This window comes from Helicoverpa zea, chromosome 25 (genome assembly GCF_022581195.2).
Source record: "Helicoverpa zea isolate HzStark_Cry1AcR chromosome 25, ilHelZeax1.1, whole genome shotgun sequence".
Classification (NCBI taxonomy): domain Eukaryota; kingdom Metazoa; phylum Arthropoda; class Insecta; order Lepidoptera; family Noctuidae; genus Helicoverpa; species Helicoverpa zea.
In genome coordinates this window covers 6,134,227-6,158,980 of record NC_061476.1, presented here as the reverse complement: position 1 = coordinate 6,158,980, position 24,754 = coordinate 6,134,227, and the positions used below count along the sequence as shown (strand labels likewise).

Genomic DNA, 24,754 nt, shown 5'->3' with positions numbered 1-24,754 from the left:
TTGAATCTGTATGATTTCTTGGCCGTGTTTTTGTAGCAGGTGTTTTTGTTTATTATTCATACTTTTAATGAGATATGTATGTCAAAGGGTCAGGCTAGGATCTTTCTTTCTTGGGAGTTTGGTGATCCATTTAGTTTTCGATAAATGACTACTGGTTGATGCAATGGGATGGAATTTTGTGATTTTTTACTAGTTTGAAATTGAGAAAAGTTCATAGTTAAAGAGCTAATTTAGTTCCAAGTTAAGAGATAACTTGCAACTTTAAAAGTTAAAGTAATCTTCCCAAAATGGTATTACTAATATTTTGAACTTGAGTCCAAAAGCTCTTTATTTTAAACTACTATCCTGCTGTCAAGCTTTGCCAATATTGTCATGTTCCAGTTGCTTATTTCTTCAATTCAAATAAAAGTAAAGTCCGCCATTTTGTCTAGCCACAAGCGTACGTAGAACGGCACACCTGATATCAATCCAGGCCAAATCATTTAGGTTAATAGCAACCATTGCATTCGCATCTTTATACCTTCGCCGTATCGAAACGCACTATTTATAAGTTCGCCGAGATTTATACTAAAGCCTAGGTGTTATAAGTGTTGTGTACACAATGCTGGATATTTTGGGAACGTCGGCGCGTGAGTCGGGCCTGTGCCACCAGTTCAGTGGTGGCCGGCGCCGATCGTGTGCGCTTCGTCACTCGCGGTCTAAGTGAGCAGTGTTAATAGTGACAACAAACTGTGTAAGTGACGAGTGATGTTACTAATTCATGCTTCGGATGTCGCTCAGTGCTTCTGTGTCGCAGGACAGGATCAAGTGGACTCGTAACCGGCTAATATCGCAGCCTGTGCTAACATACTAACGCATGCGGGTACTGGGAGAGTGAGTGGGCGGGTGTGGGTAGGGAAATTTGATAAGGCGAGCTGTTGGTGGAGCGGCTCGCCACTTTTGTATGCAGCGGGCCGGCGCGCGCGTCGCGCTACTATTTTTGACCGGCGTCGGCCGAGATATTTCGGCTACTGCGAACCGAGCGCCTGCGTCGACGCACGCCTCCTCAACACCAATAATTCTCGCAAATTTCGCGAGTCTCTTTGCTTTCCAGGACCACACAGCTTTGCATGCAGCTTTAAACACATACACCTAAACTAAGTTATATTTGGACAGGTGACAAAAGTCAATCTAAAAATAGAAATTATAAATACACACGTGACAGAATTGTTACGTATTTGCGAAAAGATTAATGATGGATATTAGATATCAGCTCACGTCGATTCTGTAGGGTAATATCGTGATAAAAACGATTAACATTGACCAAATTTTTATTTCTGTGTGAAAACGTTTTGATACAGGCAAAAATCATGTAAAATAATGTTAAAAAAATATACACAAGTATGTATTGCACCACAATTGTGAAATATATAAAATAGCCGCCATTTAATAATGCCGAGGTCAGGCATCTTAAGGTCACGTTGCTAATTGTCACCGTCACACTTGACATGTTTTCAGAAGCTGTGACATTAGTTCCAGATTTTGACAGATCTGACCTCGATCCCAAATGGATCTGTTTAAAGATATTCTTTTTGGTTTCGAAGATTTTTCTTTTAAATCACTCTACACTCCGTACGACATAATATGAGAAAACATACTGAACAATTTTAAAAAATTACATCGCAAGCCTACTTTAAACCGACTTTGCTACGAGATTTCGTAGCGGATTCATAAAAGTGCTACGCTTGTAGTATAAGTTTACAAGATATTTTTTATATTGGTAAAATATGTAATTACGTGATGATAATAAGTGTCATTTTACTTATCTTAATAATATGTAATATTCAAACACAGCATCGAAATATTCAAAGGATAAAAATTCAAGGACTACTAAGATTAACTATGCATACTAACTCACAATAAATAAAAATATATAAAGATAAACACACTTTTCGAAATGCTTCTTGTTACCAAACAAAATTATTGAAACCTATAGACAATTAGTAAAAACTACTTATAACTACCCAACAAGTGTTAGTTATTATCAGACAAAATCTTGGAAAACCATATAATATCGGTTTTTGAGCATATTCGACGTTGATTTGTATATTAATGTTCCCTCCTAAATCTTTTACTTTACAGTAACAAGTCACTTGCAAAACAAATCTCTCTAACCTTCGAAACATTTTAATACCGATATTAACTTTATGTTTTTATATTGAAAAAAAACAATGTTTAATTCATAACAGTAAAATCCTCACTGTTATCATAAATGCAAAAGTAACTATGTTGTATGAACCAATTAAGCGTTTGAAGAGACTAATAAAACAATATGGACAAAATATACCCTTTATCTAGATGAAAAGTAGTTCCTTCAGTACTGCTAATAACAACAAATTCTATTCTATGCAACAACTTGCTCTCATCGACTGTCCATCTTATAAAAGCCCATAACACTTTTGTTTTGGTTGTCTTGCACAAACAAAATAGTGGTGAAGGACTGACAGATTGACAGTCGGACAGACAGACACGTTTGTACGGCAACTTTGAGCCCGAATGTAGGCCGACATATTGTCGTCTTGTCGCCTTGTCTGTTTATCTATACTAACAAAGAGGAAACTTTGTGTTCGTTTGTTTGTACCCTAGGCACCGAATCTACAGAACCGATTAAATAAATATTTTACTGTCGGAAAGCTACACTCTTTAGTAAGATAGGTCATATTTTATGTCGGTACGGGCAGTAGTTCCTACCGCGTGCGTGAAACCGCTAGCCGCGTTAAAATGACTAGTTGTGTATAAATTGCAGAAATACTTACCTATACGTCGTAAATAAGATATTATTTACTAGCATTGAATTGAAAGGACATTGGCATACACTGGCCTTTCCTGGTATCGAAATCGCACACTTTTATTTGAGAGACAGAAAATGTTGCCTTTTTTCCAATTCTTGATAAGAAAAAGTATAGCGAACACCTCATAAACTGTTGGAGAGATTTACATAATTATTTTGCTTTCCACTACTATTAAAACTATTACGTGTTTTCGAAGTTTTTTTCGTTCATTGACGTCAATAACAAGGGTAATAGGTCAGTAGATATTTTTAAGATGTTCTTATTGACATTCATTACATTCTTATATTATTGCAGACATGCGTTAATGTTTTGAATGTGATATTACAGTGCGCGCCAGATAATTTTGCAATCATGAAGTTAGCCATTTGAAAGAACTTGTTCGAATTTAGCTACTTCACAATAATGAAAAATATATGTTGAAAACACTTCTACGCATGCGTAATGCGTCAAATGGCTTACTTCAGAATAGCAAAAAAATATGATGCGGCTTATACGATCATTTCCACCCAAACTAGTTAATGGTAAAGGTGTAAGCTATGTATATTATAAAATGCAAAATGTAAAAATCATAATAGTATAAAAAACATGTCGGTTTCGATAATACGCGTCTTTGATACCAATTGTTGATTTTCTCATGTTTCTCATGTTGAGTTTCTCACTAGACTAACCGCCGAACTATGAGACCTCATTGAAATAGAAGCTTATTTTTCTAAGAGCACATATTACCTTCACAATAAATTGAAAATCCACCTTTTTAATGGAATTAACCTAATCTTTATAAATTGTACACTATCTTACCTTTCTTAGAAAACCGACATGACGTTACAGTTCACTGAAAATGTCTAACATGAATATCCTAGATACCTATAGCTCAGTGAATCGCTGTGCCGTCTGAAGTCCCACATTCGATAACGTGTTAGTTAGCGATATCAGCCGAAGTATTGACAGCTGCCTGGCTGATCGCCTACACAACATATTCCTTCATCTATTTGTTGGATATGACTCATTCTGAACTAAATTGAATCGTGATGAGCTTTCGTCTGTACTAATGATTTAAATTTCGTGTGTCTCTGAGTCATTATCTGATATTTTGCAAGGGGTTGAAAAAGTAGATAGGTACAATTTCTTATAGAAGTAGTAAGCAAACTATGTATATACTGTAGACAGAAAAGATAGCGAGACTGGAAAAATAGGTTATGGCCAACCCGGCCTGTGGTCTATACAGTATATTTCGGACGATGGCGTTAAAGGGTTTGAAAATCTTGCTTAGTTAAGTCGGTAACCAAAGAAATAGTACTTTTACTTGTACTTAAACGCATCTTTGACCAGCTTCCGTCAGAGATGTCACCCGCATCCTGTGGGAACTCTTTCACGCGGCCTGATAAAAAGTTACCTTGTTGCGTACCTCGATAAATGGCTGATGCTGAACAGTAATAGTGGGGCATTATATTAAGATCTTCAAATCATTTATTAAGATTGCAGTCGCACCTTACTCCTGAAAACTCAAACTCAAATGTACGTCACACTGCAACTATGTGCAGTTTCCACATAGATCTTAATAAACGTCAGGTATACTGAACTATACTTTCATCAAGTGGATCGACGACCTGTCCCGAGGCGCCACCTGTCGGGACTTCCGCCGTGTCGCGTTAAATGCCGACGACCGACATCTCTTTCATTTACTAATCGCCTGGTACTTCTACTATTTGGGGCATGGCCTTTATGTTGAGTTAATGGTACAGTACTAATTAGTATTGTTTGGTACATTAATGATGCACTAATTTTAATTTTAGACATGCAAATTGCAGCTTGTGAGAGCAAATCATTATTATCAAGCCTTATCTGGTATTTGCCATCGGGGTATTTCCTAAATAGGTCTGTACATACAGAAACCAATAATTCTTGAGTTACGTTTAAGTCCACAATTTACCACTCAGCTAAGAACATCATCTTGTCCTGTTTTCAAATCTATCCGCGGTAGGCACCTTATATTTTTCGCTTCTATTCCTTCACTATCGCCCGTCAAACTAACATTCACTCACTTATTATTCATGTCCTCTTTCAGCCAATTCACTGATTTTATGTCTACCTCTGCCTCTCCATAAAAACTCACACTTAAGATACTCATTGGCCCAGCTGGGGCTGCGGAATCGTTCGAAAGAATTACTGCGACCCTGGTACATAAAGGGTTTAAGAAGAAACATGATGGGTTTTAATCACTAAGAGACCGACACTCCCTCACGCTGCACCCACAGCGGGAGAGGTCATTTTAGGATTTCCCAAAAAAAAAGATACTCTTTGGCCTACTAAGTAAAATGTCACAAGACATGAATTTACATCGTGTGACTAAACTCTCATTCGGTTAGCGGCTGCGTCTGGTGGTTTGCCAATCTGATACCAACCATCGGATAGTCAGAACTGAACTTTTACTACGTAATTAGCTACATTTGCCAAGACACGAATGATACGGGTAATTAATACAATGGCAGGTAAAAGTTTTTATGACCACGTGCAGCCTTGGTAGCTGAAGTTTTTTTTAGTCGTCTATAAAGTCGTCTTCATTTTGTGCTCAGTTCATAGGTAGTCTGTTTCATGAATCATATATATTGGATTTTTTTTACGACTATATAATCACTATTCTGTATATCCCTAATATCCTTTAGATAACCCAATTTATAATTCGCGTTCGTAGTCGGCGCAGTATGTCTTCTATTTCCATAACTTCTTATCTGACTTTTACCTTTTTAATGCAAATTATTTATTTCCCTATAGTAAATCAGTTAGTCCTAGACAATTTATTACTTAGTCTGTAGAGGTAGGTACTTGTACAGTATTTTTAGTGTCTCCAATTTCAATACATTTTGGCAAATTTTGAAGTCGTCAAAAAAAAATGAAGTCAATGTTAAATCAAAGTCTGGTCATTTGTGTCTTCCCACAAAATATGCGTAACATAAACAATCGTAAAATGTACGCGAATGAGGATGTTTATTTTCAAAGCTATTTTACGAACAAAATATTACCAGTACTAGAGGAACCAAACTCAATATTACTTGCTAAGATGAACCAATATTCTTCCTCGTAACGTCTTCAAGTGTGGTAATAACTATATAAAATTAACGTGCTCACAAATGATCAGTTAAAGTCAATGTTATGGTGTTGTTTTGATTAAAACACCAGTCCTGCGAAGATATTTAATTAAAAAAGCATTTCAAACTTCTAACTTTTCAGGAATTGACAAACAATTACAATCTCTTTGAAAAACCACAGCAAATAGCAAATTAACTGCACAAAAGCCACATTACTGACTTAGCTTACGAGCTAATCAAAAGTTTGTGAGGGCTTTCAACAAGGACGGATATATAATATTAAAATGAAATAAAACAATTGATCTTTCGCACGGATCCTGAATATCAGTTATGATTGTCACAGTCACTTCCATCAATAGAAACCACGTTTGAAAATACAATCGGCCAATACGACTGTACCTTCAAATCCTAATCATCCCGGTATCATTAGAATCCCGTCTCACCTGTCAAAGGGCTACCTCTGATCGTCGAGCCAAAACATTCCTGCTCATTGTTCTGTGTGGTAGACATTAATTGCTCTTGTCACTTACAGATAATAATTTGTTCAGCCTAATCGTTTACTAGCAGCAGATCATTAATGTCGGTTTCTTGGCTTCTAGAAGCGTATTGATTGACTTACCTGCGGATCGTGTATTTGATTTAGTAGGATAATGAGCCTATATTGTTGTTTTTGGGGTGATTTAGGAGCGATTTTTGAATCGCGAATAACTTTTATATGTGAAAAATATGTTTGACTTATAAAATTATGCTTTTGTATCATCGACATATCGATACGACATATTTATTCCTCAGATAGAAGCTGATGTTAAAAATTGGCAAAAGATTATGACAATTGGTGAAATTTTTGTATGGCCCTTCTTAGTTTTAGGTAAGTCCAAAATGTTGATGTTTTAGAAATATGTATTAATTCTTAAACATTATTTTTCTGTTATCAGTGATCCTATTCCTGATGAATACATAATACTGAATTGAATGGTAAACCAAAATTATACATTTCTAAATTTTCAGGCTAGTCTGACCCAGAATTGTTTTCAGCGAAGTGATGCTGCAACTAAACAATGTTTCACCGAACCAATTGTCGATAAATAAATATCGAAAAGGTCAGCCAATGATGCTTCGTTTGGTGATATCATTTTCTTGAAACTGATTCAAAAATAAGCTTAAGAAACTAAACAAACTGTTTGGTTCATTTTTTCATGTAATCAATGACTTTCTCGAGGAGCAAAAATATGTTAATAATACCTCTGTGGCGCAAAGGTCACCAAGCCGGACTGCCGAATCTGAGGTCCCGGGTTCGATTCCCGGTTCGATCGACATTTGTGTGATGAGCATGCTTGTTGGTCGTGGTCTGGGTGTTACAATATGTATTTATAAATATGTATATATGTAGCTATATGTAGTTTATCAGTTGTGTTAGCACCCATAACACAAGTTAATTAATAACTTAGCGTGGGGCTAACCGACCGTGTGTGAAAAGGTGTCCCGACATTATTTATTTATATCCCGATATTATTTATTAATGAAAAGACGAAAGATTGCTTTGTTACGTAAAATAGGATAAAACAAATAAGATAGTGCATAAAAAGAGATTAAAGGCGATTATCGATAGTTTTATTGAATTTCTAGAAACACAGAATTCCTATTCCACATATTATAATCTTTGAAACAAAAGACTTCTAAGTGGCGAAATTGAATAAAATATACGAGACACAAGACATTGTGTGTAATGATGTGTGTAATGCAGTATTATTATAGAATCGAAGCATAATGTTCTTACATTATTCCAATTTCCAAAACAGCCTGGAGACAACCTTGACTCAGATGACATAACCTAAATCCTTGAAAATGATTTCTCAGTAATAATCCGAACGTTAGTTTGTGCATCAGAATAGTTGGTGTCTAACTTCTGACACTCTTCCAAGCTTACATATCATAAAATACTCCATTTAAACATATTATCAGACAAGCCGAATATATTTCGTTTACTGTAGTATTAAATATATATTTTATTGTGGCTCTTCATTGATTTTATATCTTTGCTGTTTGTTAGTTTTACTGTTTGACCTATTAAATTTAATTGGTCGAGGTCAGTTTCTGTTAATCATAGCAATAAGATATACAATACAATGTACATGTCATCTTCTTATGACATAGTGCGAGTTCTGTGATCTTGCTTTAAACACTATGGGCCTTACTACAAAAACTTTAAACCCTGTTTTACACTTGTCTAATAAAATTTTGGCTGCAAAATGAACCATATGTCAACGTCATAATTTGACATTTTTTTAGACAAGGCATAAACTGACGTTTAAAAGTTTTTGTGGTAAGACGGTAAGTAGTCATTAGAAAATTCTACAGCATTGAAGTTAATCCCTATAAAGTAGTAACTATTATAGTAATCTGTGCCTATACCTAGTTTACAACTTAGATGCGCTCCGTATAAAGCACTAGTACTCAGCTGCATTCGGTAAGGCTGAAAGCCGACCTGAACATAGTTGGGAAATGGTTAGGCAGATGATGCTAATTAAGCGCACTCAGTGATTTGGTTTCTAGGCTCTTCAAAATCAAGCATTCAATGTAGTTTCCAATCCGTATCTTTACGTACGTATGCATTATATGCAATCTTAGTAGGTATAGAAAACAAATTGATCTACGAGTATATCAAGATTTCTGGCAATAGATTGTGTATTGAATATTTAAGGTGGATTCAAAGCTTATAGCTCATTGACCTACAGTACAAATACATTACTATATAACATTCGCTATACAATGTAAGGCTATTCACACAACAACGTGCTCTAGCAGTAGGTGGTGAAATGGATCCCATAATTGTATTAGCTTCTATTCTCACTGCACTGGTACTCAGCTACCTATGGAAGCCGACCCCAACATGGTTGGAAAAAAGGCTCGGAGGATGAACGTATTAGCTTCTATGGAATCTGCTCAAACCTTCTCATGGATACCACCGATCGCGTGGTTAAGCGGTTGGCATTTGTTTGCTGTCACAGTGTCACCGCCTGTGTGGCAGTTCGTGGTACTAGGTGATCATCGCCTATGAATATCCTCAAACCGTTGACATGAACACCCCCAACCACGCGGTTAAGAGGTTGGCATTTATTTTGCTGCTATCGCCTTCCAGGTCAGTTCACGATGTGGGATGATAATCACCTAAATGTAGTTATTGAACCAAGGGTGGTAACCTAGAGAGAACAGTTTAAGGTAAACGGTACCTTTTTTGGGGTGAATCTTCGGTACGTTCACCCTATGTAAGCGGAGAGGTCAGTTTAGGTTTAATCACTACAAAAAACCGCGAACAAGGTGTCGTGAGAGGTCAGTAGATTTTACTATGAACATTTCAAAGGAGTAGGTACTTAATAGAATGAAGCTAGATGAACTAAGAGCCTTTATTTAAATAGATATTTACATGACACACATCATGTACACAAGCGGGCTTATTTTTATTACTTACATTTTTTTTATTTCCATTTGTCGCTTCAATTTTATACATGTCTAGAGAAGATTCCAGAATAGTTGTTTTTTCACCATTGATGATCTATCGAATCCAGGAAACAAAGCTTTTCCACGGACACTGTGCATGCGTTATAACGCTATAACATTTTTATGTTTCCGTTAAACAACTCGAATGTACTGTCAAATGGTGAAATTCAGTTGAATTGTATCTACTAAAAATTTATGGCTTTTAAATAATCGAAATAGTCTTTAAGATGGTCGTTAGCTGGAAATGTAAAAAGTATCTGGAAACCTGTGTTTTGTTACTATTTACTAGTATCTGTCCAACTAAAGACTAATCGTTTCAGATGTTGTAAAATTTGTTTTGCCAAATCATGTAAGTAGGTATTAATTTTCGCATGCGGTTTCACCCGCATTTCGATGAAATTACTTTACGCACCCGTATAGAGAGTACCTAGCCTATATGTTTTTCCAAAATATAAACTAAGTATCATCAAAATCCGTTCTACAGTTTATCTGTGAAGAAGTAACAAAGATACGCACTGACAAACTTTTCTTTATACTTAATATTATTGTGACAGAAAAGACCGTGGTTGTTTATTCGGCTTCAGAAGACGGAGTATACAAAGCTCTAGAACACATAGAAAAAAAGTTAAACTTTACTCACAAATCAAATAGAAGTCACGAGAACGTTAATCTAACCAGAAAATTCTCGGCAAAACAGTTTCTAGTAAGCAGTCTTAACCTTCGAAAAGTGAGACAAAAATATCTCGCGAGTGAACCGACTAAACTATTCATAGACCATTCGTAGCAACAGAGGGCCTTAGCATAAATATTTTTCACACAAGATTATCACCTGTCCTCTTCGCACTCAAGCGGAAATATATCTCGTGTCTCTCTCTCGATGGCTACTAGCCAACACCTCGTCAAAGAGTTACGAAATATGAAATGTAATTATGAAAAATGTTATAAATATATATTGCAGTCGCCAATTTGTTTGCTTGGGGTCATTGTGAGATGAAAATGAAATGGTTGGTGATTTTGTTGCTGAATCTTAAATGAATGAAGTTGGAGATGGGTTTGTGTCTATTACTACAGTTAGGAATGAATGGGACACAGATGTGTGATGTCGCGTTATTAGGAAAGTTATCGAATTCAAGTATGAGGTTGACTTTTAATTTGAAGTACAGAACCAAAAACTTGGAAATTATTAAAAATTTACAAATCCGTCATTAGACCTGTCGTCCTGTATGGATCGGAGTGTTGGGCATTGAAAAAGAAGGATAAGAAGAGAGTGCATGTAGCAGAAATGAGAATGGAGAGATGGATGTGTGGTGTTACAAGAATGGATAAAGTGAGGAATGAGTACATTAGAGGAAGTCTGAAAGTAGCGCCAGTTACAGAAAAGATGAGAAGTAGAAGATTGTCGTGGTATGGGCATGTAATGAGGAGGGATGATACGCATGCAACAAAGTGTGTACTAAGTATGAATGTAGATGGATGGAGAGGAAGAGGAAGACCTAAGAAAAGATGGATGGATTGCCTGAAAGATGATATGAATAGGAAGGGAGTGAGTCAGTATGACGAGTGACAGGAAAATGGAAGAAAATGACATATTGCGCCGACCCCAAGTAAAATTTGGGAACAGGGCAGGAGAAAGAAGAAGAACGAAAAACTTGGAAAATGGGTGCAGTGGGAGAGGGAGTTCGACTTCTTTTTGACTTTTTTGATTCCTTTGCAGCCCGTTGTGTACCAGGGGCACGGTAACTCTCTTGAACAATCCCATCACCCAACTCCATAACCCCGGCAAGCTAAGGGACCCTGATGATAACTCTAACTTTATGCGTATGAATATAATTTTCAAATACAGTAGGTATTAGGTGTTTGATTTGGTCTTGTTCTTGTTCTGGAATTCGTTTTTCTTCTTTCTTATAGGTAACTACTTGTATGTCTATTTTATTTCTAACATCTTCTATATCTTCCATCCTGTAAAATAGTTACTACATAAGTATTTGCAACAACACTTACCTACATTCATTTATATAACCATTGTTATTCAAACACAAATTCCGATCTCCTTAAATTAGTTTATCCGAAATCTGTAAACAACATAAATTATTGTTATTATGCAAGCAACTATTTCTAAATCAAAACATTAGGATTTATTGTGCTCTCACTAAGCTTTCTTACATCTTCATAGCTAGCAATGTTCTTATCTAAGAGTCGTTTGTATGTGACCTGACCTGAGTCACGTTGTCGCTTTTGAAAATATATTTTGGCAAATATGTATGGTTCTGGTGATTTTTCTTTCAAGAATGTTACAACTAATTTCACTTTTAACAGGATTCAATTTGCTATATGGACACCAGACAATATCGTCACATACCCAACATAATTCGTTGCTGGTCATTTTATCAAATACCTTCGGCTATATAAAATATGTCAGAATAAAAAATACTATGTTCCTGTCCCATACATAGGTACACAATCCGGACGTTTACTAGCATTGTTTTTACGTACATAAATGATGTAGAAAATATAAAGCCATAATTTCAATAGCAAATGCCATAGAATCCTATTTCCATCGTTGCATTATTCCACTATACCAAGGTACTCATGAATTCTGAGAGTTTTCCGAATTTACTAATAACAGATGTTAGTCGTAACGTTCAGCCGTCGATTTTCAGCAATAATAGCGATTACTTGTAACGAATAAATTGCTTCCTGCACGAAACCATTATAGCTAGGGTTTCCTATGAAATCATCAATACTTAGACTGCGATTTATGAAAGATGTACAAATCTATGGTATAATCTAAGGTATATAAATAGGAATACTTCTGACTTGCTTGTTAGTCAGCTGTGAAATCTGCCTTGAGATTGGCTTAACTTTCTTAGGACAATACAATAAAGAAGAAGATCTTAATGTCCCTGTAGTAAGAAAAAAATATTCAGGTCATTGAATGGGAAATATCAATCTTCACTCAAATCTAGTCAGTTAACAAACTTGAGCTAAATGTTAAATGATTAATGACCGAGATGAGAAACAAAAATATCTTAAGCCTGGAAATATTTTACGTGCGTTACTATGGAATGTATTGGATAGCTCATAAGCGTTCATATTTTGACTAAAGATTTATCGTAAGCTTCTTCAATCCTTACTTCTCTGTCTATTTGTGACGCTTTCATGCCATAACTGTTTGGTAGACAGATAGTCTAGACCCTGAGAAAATACTGTACTTTTTACCTGATTGCGGGGCGTAGTTTTCCTGAGACTTAGGTGAAATCGCAAGGAACAGCCAGTCGTCCAAATAATCTTTTCCTCGTGACCCTCATATTCTTCGTGATGATTAACCGTGTAATTCGTACAACAAAAACAATGGTTTATGTTGGTTGTAAACCGTTCAGCATCAGTGTCTTCCCGTGGCATTGCTAAATAACTCACAATGTCACAGTTTATTTTAAAATTCTAAACATTTGGCACAAGTGCAACGTATAAGCCGTTGGAGAAATTAGCGTCAACCTCGGCGCTTGCGAGAACGTTTTAATTTGAAACAGCATTCGAATTATTTTGTTAGTTAATTGATTGAACCGTTTCATTTTCAATCTCATTCAGATTCGATTTCAGTGCATTTATTTTCGATTTTGAATGGACAATTAAAATTTTCTTCAGTTGATCCAATTTCAGTTTTTGCTTAAATATCATTTGTAATTTCTAGCTCTTGATCGTGATAGTCTTTGGAATCAATAACATTGTTTCTTTTAATTGTTCCAAATTCTAAATCAATGACATGTTCTAATTCCCCAACAGGGTCATTTCAACTAGCTTCATTATCTAATTCATTCAAAACATTACATTCTCATTCCTTATATTAAATTCTTTATCAATGGACACATCGCTAAATTTGATCAATACGACCAATTGTACCACGTCACAAGTGCATTCTTCATCTTTAAAAACCCCATACCTAATTAGGCGAACTATTTCATTCAGGTGATGGGATGTTTGAAAATCTTTGCCCTTCAGATCGTCTGTGGGTGTAACATTGTAGATACGTTATTGTCTATTTCTGACACCACTGTTGCTGTTCTATTAATATCCTATTGATGTGTCTATGGTACTCTTTTAGATTTGATGGCAGGTATTCGTGTCATAATGTTTCCGTTAACGTTGGGTAAGTTTATGGATTGCATTTTCTATGAGATTGCTTGTGGGTTTTTAATAGATAAATCTTCATCATGGATCATCAAGGTTTCTCGTCTTCTTCGTAATGGTTCGGTAAAAGTGTTGAACAGGCCTAAAGGTCTCTGCACACAGCGGGCGCGGCGTGGCGGGACGGGACGGCGACGCGATACAATGTACTAGATCGTCGCGTCGCGTCGCGTCGAGCGGGACGGCTCTGTGTGGCGGCCTCCGTAATATCTAGTACATTACAACTGCTCAGTGTCGCGTCGCTGTCCCGTCCCGCCGCGCCGCGCCCGCTGTGTGCAGAGACCATTAGACTTTAATATGTTGAGTTTTGTAGGAATCAAGTTTATCAATATTTTTCGTTTTCAACTTTCTACTATCTAGTGGTAGATTCAGAGGATTTTTAAAATCATCAAGGCTTCTTTTCCTGGTACAAAAAATATGAGTATGTTTAGTGAAAGCTTTTTTTATCAATTTTGTTTTACAGTTAAAGCTGTGTGTGTACAAACTTAAACAACAACGTTTAATTTACCATGAACTTTGTTCATAGAACTTTTTAACACGTTTATTATTTACTGTTGGCTCATCTGCTGTTTACCTCATATTGTTGAACAAACAGCTGTTGATGTTAGAGACACTTAAACAACAGTCCGCCTACATACTTCTAGCTAATTATATTCGTCTCCCACTATCTAGCTAATTGGATGACAACCTGTATCATTAGTAATAGTACGTAAAATATCTTCACAATCACTATTATTCTGAGAATTGTTTTTCTGTAAAAAAAACGCGTATTTTTAGGTTTTTCGTATTGTGGCGCTGTTGCCGACTACAATTTCATAATATTTATGTGTCATCTTAATTTTTTGGTAGCAATGAAAAATGTTGTTAATAACTGACTGAAAATCCAGATAAGCCGGAAGTTTTAATTAATGAGAAATGTAAAAATGAAATTGAAATTGATTAAAAAAAAAAAACATTTACAGCTGACCTTACTACTGATTTTTATCAAGCTATATGAGTTTAGGCCAATCAGTCTTCAGAAACAACAAAGGACATCAAACCGAGTAAAACAATTGAACATACACAATATAATTAATCACTCAGAAAATATCTTAAATCATTGCAGAATTCTTTAGAAGTTTAAAACAATACAATTAATGTTGCAATCGCATCTAAAGCATGTGATTAATGAATGCTATGCTATATGTATATAAAGATCATTACACATGTTTGACAAATTAAATTATGAGTAATCAAGTCTTGTGACAAATGGATGGTTAGTATTTATGTTTTACATCTGTTCTAATCCATAATCGAAACGTAATATAAATGAAGGTTGGCTTTCAAAGCTAGCCAAGTCCAAAACGTTAGTGACTAAACAATTTGTTAAAGTTACTGTTAAATGAGAAGATAAAATCATTAAACATAACATTCATATCAGAAATGAAAACAATATCCCATTCGAGACAGCCCATTTATCAAAGGCAATATGCTTTTTATACGTGGGAAGGGAATTCAGGTCAAAAAGCAGTCAGTAGCTAGTGAGTGTTCATAGATACTGGCATAAAACTAACTCTCATAAGACTCTGCAATGAACTTGATAATTTTTTTAAAAGCATAGTTGTGAGGTATACTAGTAAATGCAAAGGATTAATCAGAAAAAATTACGGATGCCATAAAGTACCTATTATTCATATCCCCTATTTACCCTACTACCACGACAGGTGTATATGCATTAACTGTTTCTATTCGTCAATGCCCATGAAACATAATTCATTAACTTCTATCTTCAACCACGAGTTCTAAAGCTAGTCCGTCTACATTTCTAGCCTCAGCATCATCATCAGAAAATGTATCAACGTAACCATTTACCCATCTAACTCAACGCAAGAGTGAGTCATCGATACGCTTGCTATCGGCATCACTGGGCTGCGCGCGCGCACCTTGTTTGCCAAATCACGCGAGAGTTAGTAATTGATCATTTGTTTATGTATCACTATTCGCACAAACATTTGGATCGGTACCTATGTGTTCGATCAACGTTACGGAATCGAAAATGTCTGACTATTTTGTACTAAATCCCGCCCGCAGTTCCACACGCATCCCGTGGGAACGTCTCCGCAAAACCCAGTTAAAAAGTAGCCTGTAATCTTACTTGATAAATGAGGTATCTAACAAAATAAGAAGTTTTCACATTAGACCAGTAGACAAACAAAAAATCTTAAGCTGTATAATATTAGAATATATAATGATGTAGTGTAGGTATATGGCTCGCTAACCATTTCTACTTACTGTATTTTGATATATTACAACCTCAAAAACTGTTACTATATCACAGAAACTTACTTTGTCAGTATTTAAGTGTAAAAAGCTGATACTGAAACACCAACTCAATGTTAAAGAAAGCTCGAAGATCCATCTCTATCATAATTGCGTCAATCGCTACGACGGAAACACGTTCAAATAATGCTTGATCTAGGTGACGTTGAGCATTTCCAGGTTACTCAAGCGTTAAAATCTGATAAAAATATGTGTGTAATTCCAGACTTTGCTAGAATTTACCTGACGAATGAAACATTTTTAACATGAAGTACCTATTATGAAAGGAATGTAAATGCATCCTGTTTCGTAAGCTCATAGCTCAAATTCAATACATACACATACTTTGGCTGATCTATTCTTCTTAGCATACCTACTTAGACCAACGCCCACTTATGACATACCGTCTTATTTAGACATACATACTTACATACATATACTCATAAACATATGGCCGACAGTTGACCCAATGTCCCCGTTTTTTTTAAAGATGATCTTATTCCAATCAAAGTTTTCAGTCAGTCTGACACCGGCTAAATACATGATTTTTGTAATGCGCGTACTACCACATCCACCACTAATCGATCTTCACAGAGATTAATGAGCCCAAACCAACTATTGGCGGACTAAAAGTTTGCAGTGTGCTAATCGTAGGTAAAACTAGCCGTTTCCCGCGGTTTCAGCGTCCTCCTGGTCGTAACCGGATAAACCCATGTTATTGGAAATAATGAAGCTTCTCAACGATGAAATAGTTTTTCTATTTGGTTTAGTAGTTTAGGAGCCATTAGGGAGTTTAGGGCACAAACAAACAAAAAAGGGAAAAGTGTAGCTTTCCTAGAGTAAACGATAGTTTATATTCGGTGCAGTGGTTTCGGAGCCTGAGAGCTCTTTAATATATTAGTAAAGATATTCCAACAGGATGTTCAATCCCGCTCTAAAATATCTTAAATGTGGGTAAAAATATTATTTGTTTGTTCATCCTCCAGTTTGAAATAGATTTCCTGTGATCTCAACTCATTCATGCTTTGTAGTGGTAATAATGAAGCAATTAATGATACAATAATAATGTATCTTTCCTTTGATCTTTAAGAAATACCATTGTTTTCATAAATGATGAAAAACTTCGGCTTTTTGAAGAAACGTGTTTCTTATGTGTTTGGCTCTTTGTCTGCGTCACTTAACTTTTGTGAGTTTAAAAAAAAATGTTGTGTGGTAGCGAGTAAGAAGTTACATTGATGATTTAAATAAAATTGGCGACCAAATCTGATCGTGTCAAAGTTTACACCAAACTAGCTGTACCCCGGGTTTCACCCACGTACCGGGAAAACCAATTACCGCAAACACGTAAAAAAGAACCTATGTATTTCTTAGGCTCCTGCGGATACAGAAGTTTCGGCTTGAAAGCTACAGACAGACAGACAGACGGCAGACAGGCAGACAGAAAGAGATATCGCTTTCGCATTTATTATATTAATATTCTTCTTTTTATGCCTCTTCATTCTTGAAGGTTGGCCGTTGGTTATATGTTTATATACGCTTTGTTGATCACATAAGTATTACTTTTATTAGACATACTGAATTAAACCTTGTCTCATCGAACTTTTACCAAGAAATTCTTGAAAATAACGTCCACCTAAAACACAGTTACAAATAAAATGTGTAGAAAGGCCACTACCGAATCCACAGTCTATCATTGTCTCAAAATGCATTTAGCTCGTCATTCACGTACTCTAAAACACAAGTGTTGACACTATTCACCTGCTGATTTATAAGTCACCTGACTTCTCCAGTTGCCAAGGGAATATCAGACGCGAATGTTGAAGAAAAATTTACGACTCCAACTGATTTATGAACGACAATAAAATTGGAGTTGTTTGTCAGATCACGGGTTGAGAACAAGGGTGTATTATTAACTTCACTTTTTTGTTATAGATGATGTACTTCTAAAAAAAAACAAAGTGAAATGTTTTGGAGGAATATTCAGACAAATTGTCTTTAGACTTGAAATATGGAAATACGGACAATAGAGACATTTTTTTTTTTTTGTTTAGTAACATTTATTTTCAATATTTTACAATAAAAAATATACAATTCTAAGAATAAACAAACAATCAATAATATATGGACTGGTATTTTTCAAGGTCACAAGAACTTTATCTACTAGATTAAGTATACGAACTATATAGTAAAGTACAGTCTTTCGTTAAAATATGTACACATTAATAAGAAGGACTAAGGAAATTCGTAACTACAGTTACATTGAAATAATGTAAGAATAGTCCTCTGCTGCTAAGAATTTAACCCATATCAACAGAACCCATTAGTGCTGGCCCAAACCCTATCCCAACACTTGCAACAATGCTATGGCATTAGATCAGCTTCTATCTTCAGCGGAAAACACCTCTGCACCAGCGACGTCACATATGACGAGTCCGTTATCCAACCCATGGCGATGCCTGCATCCGCCCACGCAAATTCCGCCCGCCCGCCTCGGCCAGCCGCCAAAATTTTCATAGTTTAGTTACGATTTCGAAAACGACCCGACGCGTCCCGCCGCCGGCGACAAAACCGCCCGATTTCTCTGACGAATCCAGTTTCTTTTAACCTTCGTCAAGTTCTCGAACGTCTTGTTTAGCGAATTTTGTACTTTTCTGTGATTGTGTTTTGACTTGAGTGTTTCGTGACACTATTGGATTATTGGTGTTCCTATTGTATTTGGTATGTTGCTTTTACTTATGCTTTATTCAAGTTTAAATTTTACTATTCATATTCAATTAATTTACCAATTTAATTCGGGCTTTGATGTTCAACTTAAAAGCAGTGGGTCAAATATGCGCCCTTGCGGCACTCCATCGCCAATCAAAATATCTATAGAATTTAATGCTCCAATAAAAAGCTTAACGTCAAGTGTATTTCGAGCACTTTAAGTACTTAAACATGGGAATGCATCATAAAATTTTGGAATGAAATCTTGTACGAGTGTTAGGTAATCAGAGGAAGTTAGAGTTGCAAGTTATAAAATTTCTTCGGGGAACGTTCGCCGCGAGTCGGGCTTCAGAGGCCTTCAGCGGTTACAGAAATAGACCGAGACACTCTTTCGTTTCGTTCACACTCGTGAATATTTGAACACTGGACACCCACTCAGTTACACTTCACCTTGCCAGTGTTGATGGCGCTGACCGCTCGGCGCGTGACTCACTTCGTGAATCGGACCGCACTGAAGTGGCCGACATTGCTTCGGTTACTGATGATGCTTGATGTATGATTTTCAGACCTGATAATATTATTGATCTTGACAGGTATTTCTGTGGATGAAATAATGATTACTGAAATACTTATTTGAATTACAATGTAATATAAAGATCTCAACCGTAGAACTGACTGAGGACTAAGTACTGTATTTTAGTTTTACACACTCTTTCTACATAGCAGTTTGTATATCAAAAAATGTAGGGAAGAAACTTTATGACTTATTTCAGTATCTACTAGAATTAAAATATGTCTCAATCCAAGACCATGACCTTTAATCTGGAGTAGAGTACAGACCATCCTCATGTTATGTGTCATCCAAATCAGTAGAGCTGTTTTTGACTTAGCAACAAAAAAAAAACTCACTAACATTCACACTACCTCTTGGTATTCTCTTGAATGTTTGTAGATGTGGATGGATTTCTATCTCAGAATGTCAGACTGAAAACTGCAAAAATATATTCTTCGAAAAGAATAGGTTAACAACTGTATTTTTTACGAACTAACACTGATTGTGCTAGAATCTGATATGCTGGAATGATCACTAATTTATTTCCACCCAATGATTGACATGTTGGAAAACAAACCAGAAAACATTCGAGCTGTTTACCTCGGCTTTTTACTCGTGAAAAGATTAATCTTTTTTCCATCGAAATAGATTAGATTTCAAGTCGATTGAAAGTGAAGGTAAGAAGACCAACAAAGCGACATGAATAGGCAAAACAATATGTATGCCGATAGTTTAAATTTTAAATCAGTCTTATGTTTCGCAAAACAGAAGAAATATTCTTCGTTACTATTTAGTAGAAACGTATATTATCTATTCTCTTGCTTTGAAGAAAGTAAAAGCAGCTGAGAGTCAACAATCCCTATAGATATATCCCAATTATACCATAATGTAATGAAGATTTCAATGTTGAAAATAATGTTCTTGAACTTCCCTTTTACTACCAAATTACCAAACTGAGCAGACATCAATACTGCTATGAAATGTAGTTATGTATTCGGTTATAACATTTTTAACTGGGCTGGTAAAATACCTCACCCGGCTAGATCAGAAAGCCGGTCTGATCTACATAAGTAATTTAAACAGCAGTTGAACTTGTGACGACATCTTTTGTTTTCACTGATTGTCTTATAGTTCGGCCATTCAGAGAATGCGTTCCTGACACGTCGCGATTGAACTGACGACGTAACTACATTCATTGATTATTGATATAATAATGTTGTTTTAATGCTCCTCAATTGTTAAAACGGTAAACAACCAGCAAAAATATTTTTATCGTAACTGCAACGCCATTGCAAAGTTACGTCGTCAGTTCAATCGCGACGTGTCAGGAACGCATTCTCTGAATGGCCGAACTATAACTACACTAACATCTGTTGCCAAGTACAATGTTTTACTTTTTTTTATAAAGTGTATCAGTTTTTGATCCTTCAACACCAATACTGATAATACCCTCCTTCTTTCCAGGTCGAAGCCTATCATCAGAGCGGTAGTGTTGGTCCAACCGCGAGCGTAATGTCCCCAAGCTAACAATGGGGGTCACCGACGATTTAGCCCCTAGCTTCACACAGAAGCCCCAGCTGAGGCAGGAAGATGACGGCAACAAACTCGTCTTCGAATGCCAGCTGGTCGCATCGCCCAAACCGGAGATATGCTGGTTTAGGAGCGATGAACTGCTCAAAGAAGATAATAGGACCAAGTTTAAGTGAGTACCTTAGGCTAAGAAATAAGAGCAACAGTTTGTACAGAAGATCAAGCTACTCCAATCTGTTAGTTTTCCCTAATCAATATTGAACCTTATACTTCAGAGATAAAGTTGAAAATCGATTACGATAGTGATCGATTACGATTCGTTGTAAGAGTTCTTAGCTATAGTATACAGATGCCAGTACATCAACTCAATAAAGAGTTAAGAGCAACAGTATACACAGACGATTAAGCTACTTCAATCTGTAAAATTTTCTCAATCAATATTGAAGCTAATACTATAAAAGAAAACTATAATACTATAAAATATAAAGTTTAAAATCTATTAAAGAAAGGCAGATTGTAGTAGCTTAATGTGCCAGCTCTGTGCCTGTATATCATTACGAACACTGGATAATGTATTTCTTAGTTTTTCGTATTTTCTTGCTCATGATAAAATACAAATAAATGTTTCCTTGGGATCATGGTTACTATCACGTAAGAAGTTTCTTCAAATATATCAAATGTTAGTGCTTGGATTCCAGATCATTCTAGAGACGCCCATTAACTTATTTACAATTCTAGACAATTCTAAATCTTTAAGTATAACTTTTTCTCGTATAAACAGATATGATAATAGAGACCGCTCTTAGCGATCAGACCGCCCATTATGTCACCTACTTTAACTAGTTTAAGATCAAAAATGTAAAATTGGTGTACCTAATAAAGAATAGGCATCTATCTATCTATCTATAATAAAAAAAACAATGAATATTCATAAGATTTTAAAACGTTAATTTGGTTACATTCAATGTTGTAAGTAAATATTGATTGAAAAGGTAATTGATATAGTAATAGAAATACTGTAACATTTAGTTGATTATGTTTACTAATAAAGTAAGCAATCAGAATCATTCAATGAACTGAGCGAACTGAATATATGCCAAAGGTTTGTGGCAGGAAATACCAAACAAATGAGTGTATTTGAAAGAATATAGAAGCTTGATGTCAATTCTATGAAAGACCTATGTGACGAAATGGTTACATTTCATGGCATCGTAACTCGGACACGATCGTTTCGATTTTTGATAAACCAGCCAGAATAGTAATAATTCTAAGAATATCTTAGGTACCAATGGCTGATAAAAAGGTGAAGGAAAACATCTTGAGGAAACCTGGACTATATACCTAGTCTGAAATCACCAACCCGTATTGAGCAAGCGTGGTGATTAATGCTTTATCCTTCTCCGTGTGAGAGGAGGCCTGAGTCCAGCAGTGAGACGTTAAAAATGCTGCAACAGCAGCCAGAATAAGAGTTTTATAAAATTATCAAGTATTTATGTTTAGCAAATCTAAAGGAGCCTACAACTCTCAGTCTCTTTCTGTGGAACAAATTTTGCAAGTCTTACTGGGTATTGCCAAGATCCAGTATCCCGTAATAAATGTAGGTGCCTTTAGATAAATAGTCACTGATCATATTAAATATTTATCCATATAGGCCGTCGAATGCGTATGATTGCACTAAATGCACCTACGTGACAGGTATGAGACACTCCCTTACATAAACGTGTTCATACTCTTAGTCATTTGTATAATTTGCAATCTTCGTCACTATAACGTTGAATCATTTGTCCGAGAAAAGTTTGTGTATAATATCTCATTCTATTTTTGTCGGTTGTATGATTTTGTTTGTTTAATTTATCCCACCTAATATGTAATAATATAAATATACTATCCGTTGTGGGCAATGTGAACTCTCTGAAGTAATTTCAAGGATTGAAAAGAAGGAAAACAGGTCATGGAGAATGACGTAGGACGATTTTTATGAATTGAGGATTCGAACAATCTTGATGATTGATCTTACTTAATCTACCATATAAATACTATGACTACCTAACAAGGTGAACACAATAACATCCATCAATTTCCTAATTAAACATTAGATATATCTAATGTAGAATAAAAAAAGAATGTTCAGGAAATAATTTTGCAAATAACAATAAATAATAATTCAGTGATAGATACTCATCCTCCGAGCCTTTTCCCAACTATGTTGGGGTCGGCTTCCAGTCTAACCGGATGTAGCTGAGTACCAGTGTTTTACAAGGCGCGACTGTCCTATCTGACCCCCTCAACCCAGATACCCAGGCAACCCAATACCCGGTGGTTAGACTGGTGTCAGACTTACAGGCTACAAAAAAACCCATCAAATTAATTACATTTGCAACTATCTATCATCATCATCCCCGTCATTCATAGGCCGTTCGTTACTGAACATACTTAAGCAACCAATTTCAAAAAGTACCAGCCACTATTGTCAAAGTCCAAATGTCCATAAGCCCAGTGTAACATGTCCAAAATCTATTGGGTCAACGTTCGATGTCTATATACTTACAGTTTGTTTCTCACAAGCATGCCTTTGATGTGACGGCGAAGTAGCCGACACACTTGGCAAGCAAACGAACTGTGGGCTATTAATATATTTGATGAGGAATAGCAATTTCTTGAAGATGATGCGGATTCGTAACTGTGTATCGGTATTTTGTTTGTCTTGTGACTATTTTGTTAGGTACACTTGTAGTTAATTTCATAGCTGTCTAAGTAACTCAGTCTTTCTCGCCATAACTACTGTCCCGATATGAATCAAAGGTACATAATGTACATACACAAGATAGTCTAGAACCTGAGAAAGTACATTTTTATCCGATATTGTTTTCGTTGGCTATTCATTTGTTTATGCGTAAAACTCTGTATGTACATCAATGTTATCATAGTTTTGTCTTTGAAGTCAACTTTTTCAGCTGATTATGCCTATTTACCAGGTGCTCGGATGCATGGTAACATACCTGAAAACAAGCGTCATACATGGAAACAAACGTATTACTTAATGTATTATGTAAATCATAACATTCTTAATGTATCTTTACTTAGGATCGTTCCGTTCTTCCTTCCCTATTCCCAAGTAATTCAGGCTCTGCACCACATTTTCCACTTCTATTCCTCTCCGTCAGCAATCACACTAACATCCATTCCCTTTTCATTCATTTAAAATTTCAGACAATCGATCCATAATCCCACGACCTCGTACCTCTGCCTCTCGATTGATCCATATTCATTGTACTCTTTCTTCACTTTAATTGTAACACGACAAACGCAGACCTCTCATTTTCTCTGTCACTGGCGCTATTTCTAGGCTGCCTCTGGTATTCTCATTTTTAATCCTGGTATCCCCACACATCCATCTCAACAATTATCTAGGTAACTAAAAAATACGTCAAAGTTTAATCATTCGGCACTTCAAAGCTAACCGCATAAACATACTGATCATAATTTAAGTTTTTAACGACTCTGAAAATATTATCATTGCTGCTAATCGGTAAAAGGTTTGAAGACTTTGAAAACTTTCCAAGTATTTACATGAAAATAGTTCATTCTCGTCATGAAGCAGTTGTCCTCCGTTACGTGTAGTTATGTATTTTGACTATTATCTACAATCATACATTCCCATGTATACTTTACACTTTTGAGCCCAAAAAACTTACACTCATCATCTGTTATCCTTTTCTCATCGGCTTTCAGTCTAACTGGATGCAGGTGAGTACCAGTGTTTTACATTATAGCGACTGCCCATGTGACCCAAAAGACTCTAAACCAACTAAATTATAGGTACACCAGAATATTACTCTCACAGCAATAAATCCGATCCCGTAGTAGGTAAAGGAAACATTACAATAACTTTATGTGTTTACAAATACCTCGGGTGACCCACTTCGGTAATCCAGTAAGATCTTGGGCTATTTTAAGGATATATTAGAAGGTAGTAGGATTAAGCTGCTGGCTACATTATTCTTAGGTTAATCTAAAATGTTTCATTTTATTATAATTTGCTTGGAAATATGACAGTTATATTTTTG

The 24,754-nt window shown here is 35.9% G+C and overlaps 1 protein-coding gene across 31 annotated transcripts in view; it reads left to right on the top strand.

The window, feature by feature from the left end:
* The first annotated feature begins 608 nt into the window (after positions 1-608).
* The window catches only part of LOC124642823 (twitchin), a 130,986-nt gene continuing 106,840 nt past the window's right edge, over positions 609-24,754 (top strand). For 22 of the 31 annotated variants that reach the window (XM_047181522.1, XM_047181514.1, XM_047181516.1 and 19 more), the window contains exons 1-2: positions 18,409-18,616; positions 20,622-20,859. In XM_047181522.1, the coding sequence (XP_047037478.1) occupies positions 20,687-20,859 (173 nt within the window). In that variant the 5' untranslated portion in view covers positions 18,409-18,616; positions 20,622-20,686. Of the gene's footprint in view, positions 734-18,407; positions 18,617-20,621; positions 20,860-24,754 lie in introns of those variants that run through there. The other 9 variants (XM_047181524.1, XM_047181525.1, XM_047181518.1 and 6 more) reach the window with 2 other exon arrangements.